Raw genomic sequence first — 20,714 nt, 5'->3', positions numbered from 1 at the left:
AAGCCCCATCTTTTGATACCAGTTTGATTTACCTTGCTTCAAGGTCAAGGTCACAGGAGCTCTTCAAAGTTGGATTGTATACATATTTTGAAGTGACCTTGACCCTGAACTATGGAAGATAACTGTTTCAAACTTAAAAATTATGTGGGGCACATGTTATGCTTTCATCATGAGACACATTTGGTCACATATGATCAAGGTCAAGGTCACTTTGACCCTTATGAAATGTGACCAAAATAAGGTAGTGAACCACTAAAAGTGACCATATCTCATGGTAGAAAGAGCCAATAAGCACCATTGTACTTCCTATGTCTTGAATTAACAGCTTTGTGTTGCATGACCTTGGATGACCTTGACCTTGGGTCAAGGTCACATGTATTTTGGTAGGAAAAATGTGTAAAGCAGTTCTTAGTGTATGATGTCATTGCTATGTAAAGGTCAAGGTCAAGCATGTGAGTCGTATGGGCTTTGCCCTTCTTGTTCAACTTTTTTTTCTTCTTTTCTGAACTAAATGTTTTTGTATTTTATGTTTATTGATTTATCCCAAAGGTTTAGAGTCGTGTATTGAAAATCGAATTTTGTGCGTGAGTGCCATTGAACAGCTTTTCCACAATCCCGTATTCTATTTTTAGTACAGGATATTTCCAAGGAAAGGTCAAAGGGCATATGTATCATCCCGTGTAGATTTGTTGGTAATAGTAGAAAGGTGGTTCTACTACGATAGGTTTGGCCAAACCCAATACGTTGTTTCGTCCTACAATAACGCCATGCAAAAAGGTGTGGGTGTCATTTCCCCTGGAAGTCCAAATAGACGGGGTTTGATACTGTTTTAGTGTTGGTATGCGAACAAAACCACGATATATTTCAGCGGCTGTTCAGTACAATACATGTGCATTCAAACTTGTTGGGAATTCAGATAAGATATTTGAACAAATACGCATGCATTTCTGTAATTCCAACATTAGGTATACTGTTATGAGACAAGTCACACAGTCTTAAATACAACAAATTTAAAAAAAAGCATTCTTACACCGCCCTTAGTTGTAGCCACGTCATCCTATTTCACCTGCATGCTGTTTCAATTTTGTCAGGAGGTAACAATTATGACCCCAATGATATACATGAATTATCAGTTCACTTAATAATTCCTTAGTATTATATTTGCAAACTGTTCTCACCGAGTAAAATGACAAATTAGAAAGTTACGAGAAACAACATTTGTCTTTCAAAGTGAATAATTCTATGCTTAAAAACAATGTACAGAGTGTATCACGCGGACCAATCTTCCTGGCTCCGGAGTTATCACGTCACCTGGTTTTCCCAGGCCCTTCCCTCTGGCAGCCACCTGTACCTGGGAAATTACAATTCCCAGAAGTAGCTTGATTGACTTTACGTTCCATACCATTGAGCTGGGACCTGACAATGAAGATATCTTGGACTGTGGCAACACACGAGTGAAAACTGTTGTCAGCCTTTATGAAGTTGGAATTGGTGATACCGAGACACTTCTGGTAAGGTAAGAGCATCTACCTTGATCTTGTACAGCTTCCTTCGCCGGCGAAGAAAGTCTGTTCGTGCTATCAGCAAGGATTTTAATGATATATAATCTGTACGAAGATTTTTATAATATATACTCGTACTAAAACGATTTTTTTCAAACCTGTAACGTTTATGGGATAAGTTTTAATTCATTCTTCTTCTTCTTGTCGATCACACTTGTTATATTGTCAGCCCGGACAGCGAGACGAATGATGCCGTCTTCTCCAGGTCTTCCTTTCCTCCGTACAGCTTGCAGTGGAGGGTGACTGCACTTGGCCACACGGTTTTTCTCAGACTCTCAAGGATGGTGCATCGCTGAAGGATGTGTTCAGTGGTCTGGTCCTCTAGTCCACAGCTGCACGTAGGGGAGGGGACCAGCTTCATCTTTTGGGACATGTGTGCATTCAGGCGCTTATGCCCAGTGCGGAGTCGCATCAGCACGACTTGTTCATGTCGCGTGAGGAGATGATAATCGTCCTTCCGTTTCTGGGGCCTTTTAAACACTGCCTTGATGAGGTTTTTTTTCTCCATGAAGCTGACAGGGTTTTCTGTTTGGTGTCCCTGTGCTCCGAGTTTGGCGAGCTTGTCTGCCCTCTCATTTCCGGGAATCCCGCAGTGGGCAGGTAACCACTGCAGTACCACTCGCCTTTGTTGTTCGACGTTGTAGAATTTTTCCATGAGGTGTGGAAGTTTTCCCCCTGCGAGGGGCCTCAATTCATTCTAAAAGCTGCACTGAGAGAAAAAACGTCATTATTTGAACGAGTCTTTCTGTGCCCATGCTTTTACTGTTATAAGCTTACAACTGTAAAGTTATCAAACAGAAAGTGACTTCTAAAATATTATTCTTGTGCAGCTGGCGGGTTTACCAGCTGGTACGTTGACTTTGATTTGTTTTATTATTTGGACATTTCTGTTGCAGATACTGTCGCCGCAACGTGTTTTCCAACGTGATAACTACTAGCACAACTTCTAAGAGAAAATTGAAAGTAGTGTTCGAGTCAAAGAACCTGGACAGCTCTTCTGTTTTGAGCAGTCCAGTAATCAACGGCTTTAACGCTTCGTACATAAGCAGAGTACCTTCGGGTGAGTATAGTCTAGAGAGGACATCTGTAGCTGCAAGATTGTGACACGCTGTATATTTTTTGTCCAAAGCACATTATCCAGTTTGTCGGTTTAGTCTGATGGTGTTGCTTATCGGAAGATGCAAATTTAGAGCAGCACATTTTACTCACTCCACTACTATTACTAAGACTACTATTGCTGAACATGCTTCTATGGTGCAAATCCAAGAATATTTTAAGAGCTTTACAAAAATACATACACAAATAAACAATTCTGATTTAAAAATGGGTTTGCAAAAACACTGTTCAAGGTCAAAGTGGGTAAACAAATCTTTCATCCGATACATATTCTGTTCACAGTCAATGAGTACATTAAAGTCACCTAAAATTAAATTGTACCTTTCAGCATATGAACATATTCTAAAAGATCAGGGAACTGTTCATAAACATTATTTCAGTCAGTTTGTTCTTTGTGCTCGGGAAGGGTAAAAGGTAAAAACGTGAAGCTTTTGATGCAGGACAGCCAATGTCAGACATAAGTTCAAACATGATATGATCATGAACATTTGCTCCTCCAGACGTATTAGCATTTGCTCCTGTTGTTACCACTGGGCATGGACGCTTCGGAATAACAGAATGGAAGTTTCTACACGTGCATCTTCCTTTCCGTGACGTTTTGACCGCTTTATTCGTTGTCCATAAATATTCATGAGCAAGAGTAAAGGAGCAAATTCTGTTGACAGTCAGACACATTTATATGCGGCGTTGTCTCAATCCAAAGAGTTGTATTTCTCTGTTTCAGGTTACGCCTCAGACGGTAAGTATTCTCAAATATACCGCACGTTCATTCTTTCACGTTCTCTGCTTTGTTTTTGTATCTAGTCTGTCGTTTTAAATTCAAATAATGGCTTCCCTTTGACCTTTGTTTCGACTTTACCCACAGAATTAGAAGAATATGTAATGCTGAGTGCCAGACCAGTTGGTTGGCTTGATGCTGACCATACAGACGAACACAGACCTCAAAGACATCTAAGGGGTAAAATCCAGAGAAAAACGAACACGTGCGATCGAGTACACACACACCCAAAAACAGACACAAAGGAGAAACACGTACATGAACACACACAACAATCTGCGCTCGCTAGTTGTTTAAGTTATTGAATTTACGTGGTTTTATTTTTAGTAGAGGCAAACAAGTCGCGAAAGGCGAAATTACTACATTTAGTCAAGCTGTGGAACTCACAGAATGAAACTGAACGCACTGCATTTTTCACAATGACCGTAGTCCGGCGCTCGTGCCAAACGCAGTGAAATTAACGAGCCTATTTAGCGCGGATGTGGTTGCGCTGTGCTGCATAGCACGCTTTTCTGTACCTGTCTTCGTTTTAACTTTCTGAGCGTGTTTTTGGCTCACGTAAGTGTAGCCTATGCGATGGTAAACTTTGTCTGTCTGTGCGTGCGTGCGTATGTATGTATGTATGTGTGTATGTCTGTGGTAGAAACTTTAACATTTTTGGCTAAACACCGAAATACTCATTTCACGTGGTTAATTTTCAAGCACCATCTTCAAATTATTGAAGCAATGATCAACATTGTGTCGGCATGTGTGTAGTTAAAGCGTGTATCCAAAGAAAACGGGTGGTGGGGGGTTTTGAAGGGGTACAAGCAGTTGACTGATTTGTGTCGTGTTTGGCATGTAGACGGCAGGTCAGGTGTCAAGATCAGGTCAGGGGTCGCGCGAAGGATTGTGGTCCAGTTCTCACCTCGCCGATTCGCCGGGGAAGACGATTTCATGTTGTTCGGTTTCTAAGCTCCAGAAAAGTAAATAAAGAAGATACCAAAGGGAGATTTCCTACAATTTGATCTGCACAGCGTGTTTCCAATGTCCACGCGAGGAAGAGCTGTCGAAAGCCCGGCAGTCAGTGTCGATCTTGCAGCCGTATCCCGGTAAGTTCAGAGACAGATCTAGTGTCTCCCACTCTGGTAACGTGTCACCTACTGTTAATCCGTTTTGTTTTAATTTCTTTTTATTTCAGCAGACACGGATGTCAAACACAGTGCTAGGCAGTCACCTCTAGTGAAATGAGTTGATCTAAAGTGCCTGTAATGTTTGGATGTCTTTGCTCGTGGTTCGATTTATGTGAATTTCAAGACTTGCAGTAGAGTCTCAAGTTAAGTTTACTCTGCCCGAAAAAAACTGTCCACCATTTACTTGAACATGCAGATATAAGGAAACGGAATGAATCTGTTCTCAAAGTCAAAATGATCACGATTTTTTCCTCAGATTCAAAACATGCACTGTCATGGTTTTGTATGTACAATTTAGTAAGTCTTAAGTACTTTGCAACAACTTCCTTGAACGTGAAAGACAGTTTTTGAATGCTAGATCTGTATCGCGTTTCATTCCAGACTCGATCCTCTCTTTGATTGTAGATCTACTGTTTGCTGTTTACGCACTATCATATGATTCGCTATGTAACGTTTGGTAAGCTTACCTTGCCACAGCTTTCTTGTCTTTGTTGGCATTTCTGGCTGTGTTGACCGTCAGAATTATTTTAAGAACCAGGCTGCTGCAGTCGACATGTTTCGCATATTGTAGGGTTACCATGCTGCATAGGTAAAGTGGCTTGTATAACCTGACTATTCTGTTTCAAAACACTGTTTATATTCGTGTAGGTTGTAGTCATCATAACTAATCGCATTTTGCCATTTGTTTCAGAAAGGAGGTTAACCTACAACAAGATCGACGCTATGTCAGATATATGCCTCAGCCACATGAAGACTTCCGAATTTAGATCTACTCGGCATGGTGACAAGTCTTGATGAAAAGTATAGGACTGAGGACAGCAGTGGAAAAAGTGCCCACATGGCAGGTACCTAACCTATTACCCTAGTCAGTTATTTGCCTTCTTTTGAAAATTATACATGGAGTTGATATGATGCGTTAGTTTTAACTGTGTGTGTGTGCGTGTGTGTGTGTGTGTGTGTGTGTGTGTGTGTGTGTGTGTGTGTGTGTGTGTGTGTGTGTTTGTGTGTGTGTGTTACGGAGTGAGTGAGTTTGTGTTATGTTACTGTTTGTTGATTTCTTACGGGAGCCTTGAAGGCTTCGCCTCTTGTTATCATATCATATCATATCATATCTATATGTTTTTGGAATCAGGAACCGACAAGGAATAAGATGAAAATTGTTTTTAAATCGATTTCGGAAATTTTATTCTTATCATAATTTTTATATTTTAAATTTTTAGAGCTTGTTTTTAATCAGAATATAACATATTTATATGTTTTTGGAATCAGAATATGATGAAGAATAAGATGAACGTAATTTTGGATTATTTTATAAAAAAAAAAATGTTAATTACAATTTTCTGATTTTTAATGTCCAAAGTTGTGAATGAATGCAAATGCGCTAGTACGCTATCATACAGGAACAAACACAACTCCAAATGTAGGTTCCCTCCATTGTATTATTCAGCTATGATATGACAACATACACACACATACACACAATCACGAACATATACTGTTCAAAAAAAGAAACGCATAGCTTGTAATATTTGGTTAATTTAGTTATATGGCTACAAGGATATCCACCAAACTGCAGAAAATGTTTATCTGGTCGTCGACCTTTCGTCCATTGCCACAAGTGAGCTCTGCACGTGACGCATGCGTTATCAGTGGCTACAATGTCAAAATTGTTCATTTGGCATGACCACTCGTCATGCTTCAGTGTAATCTCGTGAAACTCGGGGAATATTGAGCTCTCACCATGTCTTCCAAAACCCATAAAAGCGGATTGTTCGCCACAATGAAATCAGACGACAATTCAGCGACGAAAGATGGCCCGATTGAGCAGAGAAGACCGCCAAATTGCATTGGGTCGTTTACAAGCAGGCCAAAGTCAAAGTGCAATCGCCAGGCACTTCCACGTGTCCCAGAGCACCATCAGTAGACTGTGGGTCAGGTTTCAAGCCACTGGCTCCGTTGCTGACTTGCCACGAGCGGGAAGACCAAGGGCGACAACTGCTGCTCACGACCGCTTCATACAGCTCCGCCACCTCCGGAATCGTTTCCTGTCGGCCTCATCTTCTCTCCAGGCTCTCCCCGGGCCACACCGATTATCGGACCAGACCGTGCGGAACCGCCTGCATGAAGCTGGTTTGAGAGCTCGCAGACCTCACAGAGGAGCTGTCCTCACCCGCCGCCATCGCCAGAACCGAGTGCAGTGGGGCAACCAGCACCTTCGCTGGACCGTCCGGAATCACTGGAGACACGTGTGGTTCAGCGACGAGTCCTACTTCCTGCTCCAGCGACATGATGGTCGGAGGAGGGTCTACCGGAGAGTAAACGAACGTTACGCGCCCAACTGTGTGGATGAGGCACCCGTTCATGGTGGTGGAGGCGTCATGGTGTGGGGGGCGATCAATACCGCTGGAAGGAGCACCCTGGTGCACGTCCAAGGGCGCATAACTGCCCAGCGATACGTGGAGGAAATTCTGCGCCCACACGCCCTTCCTCTTCTGGCTGACCAGGATGCCATATTCCAGCAGGACAACGCTCGCCCGCACACAGCACGACTCACCACCCAGTTCCTCACCGACCACCATGTCCAGGTGCTTCCCTGGCCATCCATGTCGCCAGACATGAACCCGATAGAACACCTCTGGGATGAATTGGACAGACGTGTGCGCAGGCGAGAAGAAGCGCCGGCAAATCACCGCGATCTATTGCAGGCACTTCAGGAGGAGTGGGACACCATCCCACAGCAAGATATCCGGCATCTGATCCAGTCCATGCCCAGAAGGTGCCGGGCAGTTGTTGCTGCTCAAGGCAGTCACACCCCCTACTGACTTGACAGCCTCGGCACCCAATCGTATTGATTGACTGATTGATTTGAAGATGCAAATGAACTGTGTGTGCATTCAACTGTGTCCATACCAAATTTCAAACAAATAATCTAAATATTGGATTTTCTGTTAATTTTTTCGAAAAATAAAACAAATTTGGCAAGTAGCAACTATGCGTTTCTTTTTTTGAACAGTATAAAGGTTAGGTATTCAAAAATTGGGTCCTTACAGGTTTGGATGCAAAAACAAAGCGAGATTAAAATCCCGTGCACAATTTCACTAACAAAACCCTACTTCCTTCACGTATCTAGAAAAATACACGAACAGTCCGTGAACTCACAGGCACACGATATCTGTTTTACTGATATCGAATCACGGCTCGTGTGAAATCAGAAACAAGTCGCGTAAGGCAAAAATACAACATTTAGTCAAGTAGCTCTCGAACTCACAGAATGAAACTGAACGCAATGCAACGCAGCAAGACGTATACTCGTAGCATCGTCAGTCCACCGCTCATGGCAAAGGCAGTGAAATTGACAAGAAGAGCGGGGTAGTAGTTGCGCTGAGAAGGATAGCACGCTTTACTGTACCTCTCTTCGTTTTAACTTTCTGAGCGTGTTTTTCATCCAAACATATCATATCTATATGTTTTTGGAATCAGAAACCGACAAGGAATAAGATGAAAGTGTTTTTAAATTGATTTCGACAATTTAATTTTGATAATAATTTTTATATTTTTAATTTTCAGAGCTTGTTTTTAATCCAAATATAACGTATTTATATGTTTTTAGAATCAGAAAATGATGAAAAATAAGATGAACGTAAATTGGGATCGTTTTATAAAAAAACTTTTTTTTTTACAATTTTCAGATTTTTAATGACCAAAGTCATTAACTAATTTTTAAGCCACCAAGCTGAAATGCAATACCGAAGTCCGGCCTTTGTCGAAGATTGCTTGGCCAAAATTTCAATCAATTTCATTGAAAAATGAGGGTGTGACAGTGCCGCCTCACTCTTTTACAAAAAGCGGGATATGACGTCATCAAAGGTATTTATCGAAAAAAATAAAAAAAAACGTTCGGGAATATCATTCCCCGGAACTCTCATGTAAAATTTCATAAAGATCGGTCCAGTAGTTTGGTCTGAATCGCTCTACACGCACGCACACACACACACACACACACACACACACACACACACACACACACATACACACACACACACACACACACATTCACACACACACACACACATACACCACGACCCTCGTTTCGATTCCCCCTCTATGTTAAAACATTTAGTCAAAACTTGACTAAATGTAAAAAACAGTTACAGTTCATATTCCGGCAGACTCAAATCACCGTCTGCTCTGCTTACTAAACACTCATTATATCTTACGTAATTAAGATCTTAGACATATTTTAACTCTGTTCACAACACAGAATTACACAGCGTCTATGGCCGTTCACTAGGAAATGTATCTGAATACTAATTCCTTCCACTGGCGACCTCGGTCTACTCAGTTCCTTTCGCCCTGTGACCTCTATGGTCCAACTATACGGACAACCATAACCTTGCAATAACTTCGCGAAATCCCGTCGAATTTCAGCTATGCTGGTCTAGAGTTATGATACTTCGGCGGCTTCTCAGATCCTTCACACTTGTCATCTGGCCGCTATCTCCCTCTCAGACCGGTTATACGACGCACTGCACAACATAAATAGCGGACATCTTGTCTTAGATATCTGTCTGCTATGTTTACAGTTTACAGTGTTAATCGATTCAACTTATGCAATAAACACTCTAGCGATATTCGAATGTTTATTCCATTTACCTGTTAAGTGCTTTCCTGTCGCATCCAGGGGCGGATCAGGTGCTTTGTAAGGGGGGGGGGGGGGCACTTTGAATCGAAAGTGAATGTGATGGGCGCGAAGCGCCCGAATTTGCTAGGGGGGTCCGGGGGCATGCCCCCCCGGAAAAATGTTTGGCCCAAAGAAGCAAAATGGTGCCATCTGGTGCCATTTGAACTTAGAAATGAACATAGAATCAGCTTTCCATTTTTTTTTCGGGGGGCCTCGTCCGCCCCTGGCATCTATCCGGGCTTCCTCCCTCCCGGCCAATTACTTGGACAACCCCTTAATGTCCAAGGACAGTGGTAAAGTGTAACAATACCCTAGTTGCGATTTACAACATCAACTATTCTCGGTCAGTGAGCTGAACTCACAGTGCGTGTAACACACTTTGCTATGTCACACTATATCTCTGGTTAGCGCTCTAAAAGCGTGGAGGATATCACTGTCAAACTTTGCCTGTTAGTGTTATTCGTGATTTCCTTCACAAAAGTCATTAATTCATTATTAAGCCTCCAAGCTGGAATGCAATACGAAAGTCCGGCCTTTTTCGAAGAATGCTTGGCCAAAATTTCAATCAATTTGATTGAAAAATGAGGGTGTGACAGTGCCGCCTCAACTTTTACAAAAAGCCGGATATGACGTCATCAAAGACATTAATAAAAAAAATGAAAAAAAAACGTCTGGGGATATCATACCCAGGAACTCTCATGAAATTTCATAAAGATCGGTCCAGTAGTTTACTCTGAATCGCTCTACACACACATACGCACAGACAGACAGACAGACAGACAGACAGACACACACACACACACACACACACACACACACACACACACACACACACACACACATACACCACGACCCTCGTCTCGATTCTCCCTCTATGTTAAAACATTTAGTCAAAACTTGACTAAATGTAAAAAAGCGTTAATGAGAATGACCTCCAAACACCAACGAATGCAGTGAACCCTGGTCAGAACTAAAGATTGAAATATGTCGAGTTTTGGTCATTAATGAAAACTAAAGGTCATGTACTGGAATGTTTCAGAAAACTTAAGCTGGTAACAGTATATTTGACCTCCAGTATATTTGAAGGTTGCATTGCTGCCAAAATTACCTCTGCACCCCCCTGGATTCAAAACCAGTCGTGTCAAGTGAGCCCAAAACATTTAGTCAATCTGTAAAGTAAAACATTGACAATGAAAACCTTGGATAAACAAATTGTCGAGACTACTATAACCTGGCTATCCGAAACCTTAACACCAAGACAGGTAGATCTGGGCTCGGCGAAGCATGCATCAAAAGTCCTTATTTTCATGAACCAATTTTGATTAATTCTGAGCACATTTTCAGAGAAGAATGAGAGCACCGCTAAAAATGCAAAATTGTGCACTTTTACTGCTTGGTAACTTCGAAGAGAAATTAAAAATAGATTTACGTCAAAAGCAAGAATGTTGAAGAATTACGTCATGAGCAAAGAGATCATCGGTTACTCTGTCTTTGATTCTTACACACCAACGTGGTGATTTGAAAGATGCAAGCGCACTAGAAGAAAAGGAAGAAGAAGAAGGGGGTGTATACATAGATCGAAAAAGATCTCTTCACGGGCAGTCTACTGGGTAGGCCCACATCAAACCCTTTCGGAGCCGATTGCAACGCTGATCGGAAAGGAACGATTCTCACGGCACAGGGGAATCAAACAAAGATTCTCTTCACTACAGGAAGTCTACCACAAAAATGTGCTTTCACTTTTGCATAGGAGTCTAATAATTCTTCTCCATTTCTTGCCGAGAGACTACCCGATGAGACCTTGACAAGATAACAAAATGCACCTTTTCAAGTTCAGCCCTATTTGAAAATAGGTGGGAATCTTTTTTCTTTACGAACAGTGTTGTAATCGGCTCCGAAAAGGTTTGATATACCCAGCAGGCTGTCTCTGACGAGTCCTTTCAAAATCTAGTTCTACAACCTCTCCCCCTTCGCTTCCTTTTCTTTTAGTGTGCTTGCTTCTTTCAAAAGAAAAAATGAACACTAAGGAAATATCGTCTCGAAGAATGCACATGTGAAATTTCATAACAACCTTCAAGTAGCTTTCTCCTCACACACACACACACACATACACACACACACACACACACACACACACACACACACACACGCACACACGCACGCACACACACACACACACACACACACACACACGAGTACAGACTCATGCACGCACACACAGACACACACGTACCTAAAGTGTGGATGGTTACCTAAGAGGCGGCACTGGGTGTAGTGCCTTTCTAGTGCACTTGCACTACAACAGCACTGGGTGCAGTACTCGCTCCGGCATCGAAGAATTTTGCACTAAAAAATGCACAAAATTTGACCTATTTCGTCGCCTATAGAGGACGGAAAGAATGTCATTTTGAACATTGTTATGACATTCTTTCCGTCAAAAAAGTCAATTTAACGGTGTTAAATGAAGCGACCATCCACACAATTAGGTTGCCATCCAGAGTTTAGGTTGCCATCCACGTGTGGATGATTGCCTTATGGTGATTTAGGCAACCAAACCTGTGGAAACGTGGGTACACACACACACACACACACACACACACACACACACACACACACACACACACACACACACACCATCACATCGTACCGATTCCTAGTCCATGTGAAAACTTTAAATCAAAATAGAATAAATGTTAAAAAAAATACTACACTGCAAAACAAACCCGCAAAACCGTTAAACACTAGGCATGTTGCAAACTTATACATTGGGCGGAACATTTTGAGGCTAGGTTTGTATTTTAAACGCACAACACTGTCCTGTTTGCCTCACGAAGTTGTTTGTCGGTGATCCCTTTTTTGTTAAAAAAAATATAGAAGAATCTTTCAATGAGCGCCATTATTTTCCAAACAGATGTGTCGAAGTTGGTGGCCTATGGAACATACACCAGTGATTTGAAGTTGATCAAGCTGGGATCCGATCCAGTAGCTGTTCCTTTGGAACCCCACGTGCAAGTTGGTCACAAGCGTTACAGATACGCCCTTGTAAGTTATGTGAAATCATGCAATATTAATTTAGGTATCTGTTAGAAGTTTGCCAGAATGAGTTCTTCAAATCATATTTTGGTTGTCATGACATAACAATTTCTTAGAAGAGATAACACGAGTAACAGCTATTGTGTTTTCAGCGTAGCAATAGGGCCCGATATTTAGACGAGACAAGTATAATGCCGACGAGTCGAAGACGAGTCGTATTATACTTGTTCGAGTCTGAATATCGGACCCTATTGCTACGCTGAAAACACTAGCGTTTATATAGCTATTCTGACATTAAATTCTGTGTTAAAATCATGTTTTTGTCAGCAACAACTACCAGAATGGTCCATGTCGTTGATTGCAGACGACGGTTCCCTTTCCGCATGAAGCCACGGAAATAACCGAACATTGAAAAACACACCGACATGTATTACGGAGAAAACTCGAGATAAGCGGATGTTTAGCATTACGTTAATATGCTAGGAATCATATGACGTCATGACGTATCATGCTTGCCTACGTAGATTGTATGTTCGAAAGTCTGACATCTGTTGGGAATTCGCGTGGTGAAGACTGCGGTAAATCTGTAGATGATAAGAGAACAAGAATTGTCTCAGAAGAAATGACTAAATGTTTCAGACCGGTAACATTTCAACATTGCACTATACAATGGACATTCTATGTGACAGGAGAGTTTGCTGATTTTGTGTTAAACATTGTCTGCTAGATTCAGAGATAGGTCGCTTCAGATTGCAGCTTCTTGAACTTTGCAAGGTCTGTTGCCTATTAAAGAAGTAGATTTTACACGTAATGTATGTCATGTACAGTAAGCAACAACAAAAACACACACAAAGCAAATGGCATCGTCTGTCGACAAGTCACAGAAACAAACCTGGCGAGGTATGCGTGTACTTTATACACGTGGAAGAAACCGGAACCATGCGTCTTTGTTATTGCCGATATGCTTTTGGATATCTGCAAAAATGGCCAACTTCCGTAGCGTTATGCTTTGATGATCGGAAAAGGGATGTGTGAGACCATCCAATCACTGCCCCCGAATTCCCCAACGTGTCCATCAGAATAGCTATATTACACGCCGTCGATCCAAATATTCTTATTACGCTCCCCCTAACAAAGTAACATCCTGTTCGTCGCTGCGATGCGTGCCTCAGCCGGTATGTCTATGAAAAATCAAATAAAAGGTATCTTAACAAAGTTAGGATTTTTACTTTTTAGTCGCATATTCTTATCGAAGGATATATCTAAGCCCTAAATGTTTTATAATGTCAACTTTACGTCCGATTGAAGAGCAATTGCAATTGCGATTGTTGTGCATCAAAGTTGCGTTTTCCGACGAATATTCCACTTGAAACATAAAATATGGACAAACGAAGCTTCATGTGGTTGCACAGTTAGTATACATTCATTCTGTGTTCAATTGTCTTTCGATAGGCTAAATTTGTTTACCAACCATAACAGCACTGAAGAGTCGTTCGTAAAGTAAATCACTGTTTTGACTTGCATTTGATACGCTTCCCCGAGATTCTGTCTCTGTGCTCAGTACGCTCCCCCTCCTATAAGCCTTAGTACACTCCCCATAAGATCAATAAATTCGAATTTGGGAAATTTAGCCGTTATTGAGCAAGCTGCAACCCTGTCAACCTATGCAGTACGTTTATCAAACAACATACATCTGGTTACTTTGCTTTTCTGTGCCTGAATATTAACATAATCTGCACTGCATCATCATTCAAACATCAAACGTTCTTTGCACTCCATTGCACTTAACCTAGGTGGGGTCACAGAAGTGTTTCACCCCTTTGTTTGTACTTCGAGTCATGCATGCATAATTTGGTATTTGTAATTTGTTTTCGCTCAAACACATTAAGGGTCCCGGTCGAGATTTTCATTGTAAATATCGTTTTCCGGACAAGGATGAAACTTCTAAAGACGTTGATATGGACGTTTGTGTGTCAGATTTTACACGTAATGTATGTCATGTACAGTAAGCAACAACAAAAACACACACAAAGCAAATGGCATCGTCTGTCGACAAGTCACAGAAACAAACCTGGTGAGGTATGCGTGTACTTTATTCCTGTTTAAGAAACCGGAAACCACGCGTCTTTGTTATTGCCGATATCCTTTTTAATATCGGCAAAAAATTACCAACTTCCGTAGCGATATCCTTTGATGATCGGAAGAGGGCCCTGATGTGTGAGACCATCCAATTACAGCCTCAGAATTCCCCCACGTGTTTATCATAATAGCTATATATAGAGGTTACAACACGAGTGTTTTTTTTATATGGCTTGTATTTCAGTCAAGACCCAGCGGATGAATATCAAGGGACTCACGAGCCTCTATATCCCATGAAGATCTAAAAGACAAAGTGTGACGGAAACATCACGCTTTAGTTGTCTGTTCATATGAGGCACCTCTGCACATACCTTATATTCTAAAGGCACGTCTGTTGATCTATGTCAAGTCGGTGCATAATGGTGGCTTGGTTGTCCCCGTTAGTTGAAAGCCTCTTACACGGATTTGACTGAATACCTAGTGGTTACACACGCATCTCCTGAGATCTTGGACACCTTCATCGTCTATAGGGCCTACTGCACCGCAGAAGAGCTAGAAATACTTGCAAAATGCATTAAACAGCTTGTCCAGAGAACAATGGTAGTCGATGATGTACCGATAAGGGCGTGTGTACCGGGCACGCTGTAACTTTACATGAGCATAGCCTGAACATAGCAGTGCTGGTCGGACGGACTGGGTTTTTAACGATTGCTAGTTTTACTTCTGTTTTAGTTGAGAGCACGAGCACACACACTCAAACACATTATGGCTTGTCATGTTGATCACAAGAGAGAAATAGAACAGCGAATACAGGGAAACATAACAGGTTACGTCCCCATAATATGACGCGATGGACGACAGACGTCATGAAATCTATGACGCTGTGATAATAGTCTCGGCAAGTCGAGACTAAAACTCAGCAATAGCACTGAACGAATCTCGCGCAAGTTCTCAAAAGCGTGGTAACCTGTTGCACATCCGGTCGACAGGTACATATGTGCACTTTGGAATGTCAAGGACGACAGAAAGTAGAGCCAGCTATGATGTATTTCGTGCACGCTTATTTATCCACTATTTTATGTGTTGTAAGAATGCAATAGTTACATCATAGATCTATGTAACAAGAGAACAATGGAAATACAAGAAATATACCTAGAGTACATTTACAGAGACAAAGAATGGAGGTCATGGGATATTAAACGATACTGCGCAAGAAGTAGAGGTTACATGCCGAGTCTCAGTGATTATTAAAAATAATGGTCGAAGTTGGCGGATCATGAAAAATGCGAGCTTCAGCGAGCTTTTTCATGACCGCGAACTGAGACCATTATTTTTAATAATCACTGAGACGAGGTGTGTAACCTCTTTATTCCTCCTTTCTTCAGTTATTCAAAGAAAACAGGAGTTTTTGTGCGAAAGTTTGATCGAATCCGAAACACTCAACCAGTCAACCTGCGCAGGCGATCGATTAATGCGCGGTTGTATAGTTCCGTGCAAATCATTCCATTCTGTTAACACTTCTTGTCAGTTTCCCTGTTTTAGACTAAAATCAAGTACACAGATATGCTGTTATTCTGCTGTGGCGGTAAAGGCAGATATTGTGTGTTCTGTTTATGTTTTAGTATCGTTTAGGATAATGTTCTTTCGTCAAATGGGACTAGCAGACGAACTTTTGCACCCGTGTTCCAACGTTAATTACTGTATGAAGTTCAGTTTTCTGGGGAAAATAGTGTATGAAACCGCTTTATGTTGTTTAAATTGATGAGATGTGTGCATTTGGTTGCGTGTGATCTGTTTATAAAATGAAATATTGTTGAAAACTGACCGTCGGATTGCAGTCAGTGTTGTCGAAGAAACTGCGTTAAAAGAAGGGGAACTACTCTTGTCGGCAAGAGTATGAGTTACTTGCCTTGGGAATTTGCTTGTGATGAACGGTGTGTGCACGGCAGATCTAGATTCAGAAAACAACCTAACTCATGGATTTTATATGGAGATTCATGTGTTCAGGCCTGTACATAGTTGTTAATTTAAATGCGGTATGTTTTGTATTGTGTGCTCCAGAGATGTATATTTCGTACGTATAGAGCGTTCGGAACTTTTCAGTCGCAAAAGTAGTACCAAAACAGAACAGCTTCTCAACCCATTGCACTATCGAGGATTCAGGCTGTTGCTGGCTCGTTATTTGTTTGGTTGCTGGGTCATTATCGAAAAATAACTAGCTCTACAAGTTTACAGAGGTAAAGAAGCAGAGGGGGGAATAAAACTCTATATCGTACATTTTGTTCTGACAAAATGATATTTACCGGAACAAAGCGACCCTTTGCATTTTGTCGCTGCATAAACAAGATAGAGTATAAAAAGTTGAATATGTAAGCAATGATGCAATTTCAGCTGCCGAGAGTTGAGTATTAAAAAGAGTATTCTGCCAATTAACCATATCCACATATCGAGACTCTGGGAGTTACTTCCCTTGTTTTAGGAAGCAAACACACACAAATGCTGCTAACAAGCGCTGTGCTTGGGGACAATGTAAAACGGATGATAGGTATCCTGAACGCTGTGTTGGCGTGAAATTCATCCCATTTGTGAAACCGGGAAAGCATCTGTACCATCTAGATCGCTGCCTTCGCTGGATAAAAGCCTGCAATCGCCCAGCTTACCAGTTGAACGTCAACACAATCAAGTCGTACACGTACATTTGCAGCAAGGTCAGATCTCGCACGACTTTGATTCAAGGCCTATTGCTAATTTTTTGATGGTTTGGTCTCAGTGTCACAAAAATATGACGATCTAATCAATCACTGATTTAAAAAACAAGTATGTTGCCCTATATCCATTGACATTCTTAGTGAAATAGATCTATTTGAAATAGTATTTCACTGCCCCGACCGGCGAACTTGTTGCCGGCTGTATTGAGCTTGTGTGTTCGTGTAGGCTTACTCAAAAAGTCAAAATCACAGTCGTCTCCAAAACAAGCAATAATCAGAGTTGGGGGGAAAACATTTCGTTTGTTCAGTTTTGTTTTGTTCTTGATAGTTTGTTTATCTCTCACACACACACACACACACACACACACACACACACACACACACACACACACACACACACACATACATACATACACACTGAAACACACGCGCGCACGCACACACATTGCACTGACGTACGCGCACATACACACACCTACTGAGATATGCCTAACATACACGCACGCTTGCAAACACACACATAATACGCAAACGCTGTTTAATTTCCTCAATACAAGGCGAAAGGCACACACACACCACACACAAATAAACACACACACGCAGTCCCACACACACACACACACACAACCCTCACACACACAAATAAACCCACACACGCAGTCAACCCCCCACACACACACACAACCCTCACACACAAATAAACACACACACGCAGTCCACCCCCCCCCCCCCACACACACAACCCTCTCTGACACACACACCCGCCCAACCCCAGCGTCCAACTCAACTTTCACCAACCATACCCTACTCTCACTATCGCTCTCTCTCTCACACACACACACACACACACACACATACATACATACATACACAAACGCGCACGCACACACATTGCACGTACGCGCACATACACACACCTACTGAGATATGCCTAACATACACGCACGCTTGCAAACACACACATAATACGCAAACGCAGTTTAATTTCCTCAATACAAGGCGAAAGGCACACACACACCACACACAAATAAACACACACACGCAGTCCCACACACACACACACACACAACCCTCACACACACAAATAAACCCACACACGCAGTCAACCTCCCCCACACACACACAACCCTCACACACACAAATAAACACACACACGCAGTCCACCCCCCCCCCCCACACACACACCCCTCTGACACACACACCCGCCCAACCCCAGCGTCCAACTCAACTTTCACCAACAACCATACCCTACTCTCACTATCGCTCTCTCTCTCTCACACACACACACACACAAGCTCACGCAAGCACAGCCACACACACACACAGCACGCGCATACACACACACTGACACACATCACACACAGCACGCGCATATATACACACACACTGACACACATCACACACACACACCCACACACACCTTTCGCAGTTCGCTCACAGTTCTTCTCTTTTCCATTGTCGCCATCTTCGAAGCTTGCTTCGCTTTTCAGGGGAGATAACCCGTTTATCACATTCGCTGCTGACTTGTGGGTCAAGTCTATTATACTGTACTTTCAAGTTCAAGTTCAAGTTTTATTGGTCCATAACCCATGGGGGCATTTTGAACAATAAATACAATCAATACATGCTAATATAGTAAATAAAAAATAAAAAAAAAATAAAAATTATGAAAAGCTGTTACAAATTCTATTAATAAAGTCCAAAATATTCTTTAGCAATTTCTTTTTCTTAGTAGCAAACAACTTTTTACATTTAAGTGCATTAGGTTTTTTCCAATAGTAAGGTGGTAACAACTCAGCTCTTTCTTCTTTGAACAAATCACAGACAAATAAATTATGGAATTCATCACCTATGACTATGTCTTGTGATACACATTTGGTGCAAGTTCTTTCTGATCTCGGGATGTTAAGATAACGTTCTTTCTGTACAGGCAAATTGTTGTTTAATGTTCTAAATGTCATCATTGAAACACATTGCTGATATGGCAGGTGTGTGACATAGTCTTCGCATGCAAAAGTATCTTTAAACATTCGATAATTCCAAAACATATTTTTTGTTCCAATTTCTGTAAACCATTTATGGATATACTGGTCATACAAGCTTCTTTTTACTTTCTGTTTAAACCATGTGCTTGAGTATTGAACATTTTCTTGAAAAGTCCAAAGGCCAGAGAGACCAATTTCATTTAAGGTTTTTTCAATAAAACATAAATAATTAGATTCAATCATCTTGTTAATATACAATTTATAAGTAAAGCGATACACAATACTTGAAAATTTATTTTTATGAATAGGACTAATCAGTTTATACCAATAGCAAAGCATTCTACATTTCATATTAACATCTAGTGGATATCTTCCAAGTTCACCAAATATCATAGCATTTAGAGTTGATTTTTTTTAGTTTAAAAACAATTTTATAAAAACGCAATTGCAGTTTAGTAGCAAGTTCACAGGAACCAAAACCCCATACCTCACATCCGTACAGTAAAATTGGAGCAATCATTTTATCGAACAGGCAGTGACAATTGTCTACAAGTACGCAAAAGAACAAACATATGCCCTTGAGGCACGATCATATAGATTCTTCTGTGCGACTGAAAATGTATTATTATAATTAATCTTAATGCCCAAGTACATTACATCAAACACTACTTCGATTAAATTGCCATTATACGTAAACAATGGTTTATTTCTAATTTTACCTCTGGAAAAAACTATAACTTTCGTTTTGTTTACATTAATATTTAGACGCCATTTTAAACAGTATTCGTGCATTTTGTTTAAACATTCTTGCAGGTTTTTTTCTGACTCTGAGCAGATCACAGTATCATCCACATACAGAAATAAAAACATTTGAAACAAAGCATTTACATCAGTATCATCCATTCCAACCACAATAGCCTCTCTTGACATAGATTGTAGACCATTATTGTTTTCCAACAGAAAAGGCTTTAGATCATTTAAGAATAGAGCAAAAAACAGCGGTGACAGGTTTTCCCCTTGTCTAACTCCACACAAACTGGGAAAATATCCCGAACACCCACTATTAACTTTAACGCAAGACTTGGCATTTTCGTACATATTTCTTACAGTTTTTAAAAACTTCCCATTAACATCAGAACTAACTAATTTCTCCCATAAAAATGCACGGCGAACTTTATCAAACGCTTTTTCATAGTCTACAAATGCACAAAACAGTCGCTTCTTTTTGTTGAAAAAAAATGTAATATACAATGCAAAGTAAAAACATGGTCTAGTGTTGAAAAACCTGTGCGGAAACCTGTTTGTTCTTGACCTAATTTATTATTACTCTCCAAAAAGTTTGATAACCTAGCATTTAAATTTGCACTGAAAAGTTTTCCGAAGCAACTAAGTATAGTAATTCCTCTATAATTTGTGGGGTCAGCTTGGGAGCCTTTATTTTTGTACAATGGAATAATTTCACCTACAGCCCATTGTGTTGGAACCTTTCCTGACTGCAAAACAACATTAAACAACAATACATAAATATCAATCATTCGATCATGTGACGCTTTTAAATACTCATTAATTATTTTATCCTGACCGCATGCCTTATTGTTTT

General features: G+C 41.0%; 2 protein-coding genes across 2 annotated transcripts in view; both read left to right on the top strand.

The window, feature by feature from the left end:
• The window catches only part of LOC138946572 (tolloid-like protein 2), a 58,760-nt gene extending 55,127 nt beyond the window's left edge, over positions 1-3,633 (top strand). Inside the window, exons 6-9 of the mRNA XM_070318016.1 lie at positions 1,264-1,516; positions 2,459-2,622; positions 3,403-3,417; positions 3,575-3,633. Coding sequence (XP_070174117.1) covers positions 1,264-1,516; positions 2,459-2,622; positions 3,403-3,417; positions 3,575-3,633 — 491 coding nt within the window. The remainder of the gene's footprint in view (positions 1-1,263; positions 1,517-2,458; positions 2,623-3,402; positions 3,418-3,574) is intronic.
• Positions 3,634-12,178: 8,545 nt separating this feature from the next.
• Positions 12,179-20,714, top strand: part of LOC138946571 (mucin-like protein) — a 154,066-nt gene continuing 145,530 nt past the window's right edge. Inside the window, exon 1 of the mRNA XM_070318014.1 lies at positions 12,179-12,351. Within this exon, the coding sequence (XP_070174115.1) occupies positions 12,196-12,351 (156 nt within the window). The 5' untranslated portion in view covers positions 12,179-12,195. The remainder of the gene's footprint in view (positions 12,352-20,714) is intronic.

The sequence above is a fragment of the Littorina saxatilis genome, linkage group LG14 (assembly GCF_037325665.1).
Source record: "Littorina saxatilis isolate snail1 linkage group LG14, US_GU_Lsax_2.0, whole genome shotgun sequence".
Taxonomy (NCBI): Eukaryota; Metazoa; Mollusca; class Gastropoda; order Littorinimorpha; family Littorinidae; genus Littorina; species Littorina saxatilis.
The sequence above is the reverse complement of the archived record's forward strand: the minus strand, read 5'-3'. Positions and strand labels throughout refer to the sequence as shown.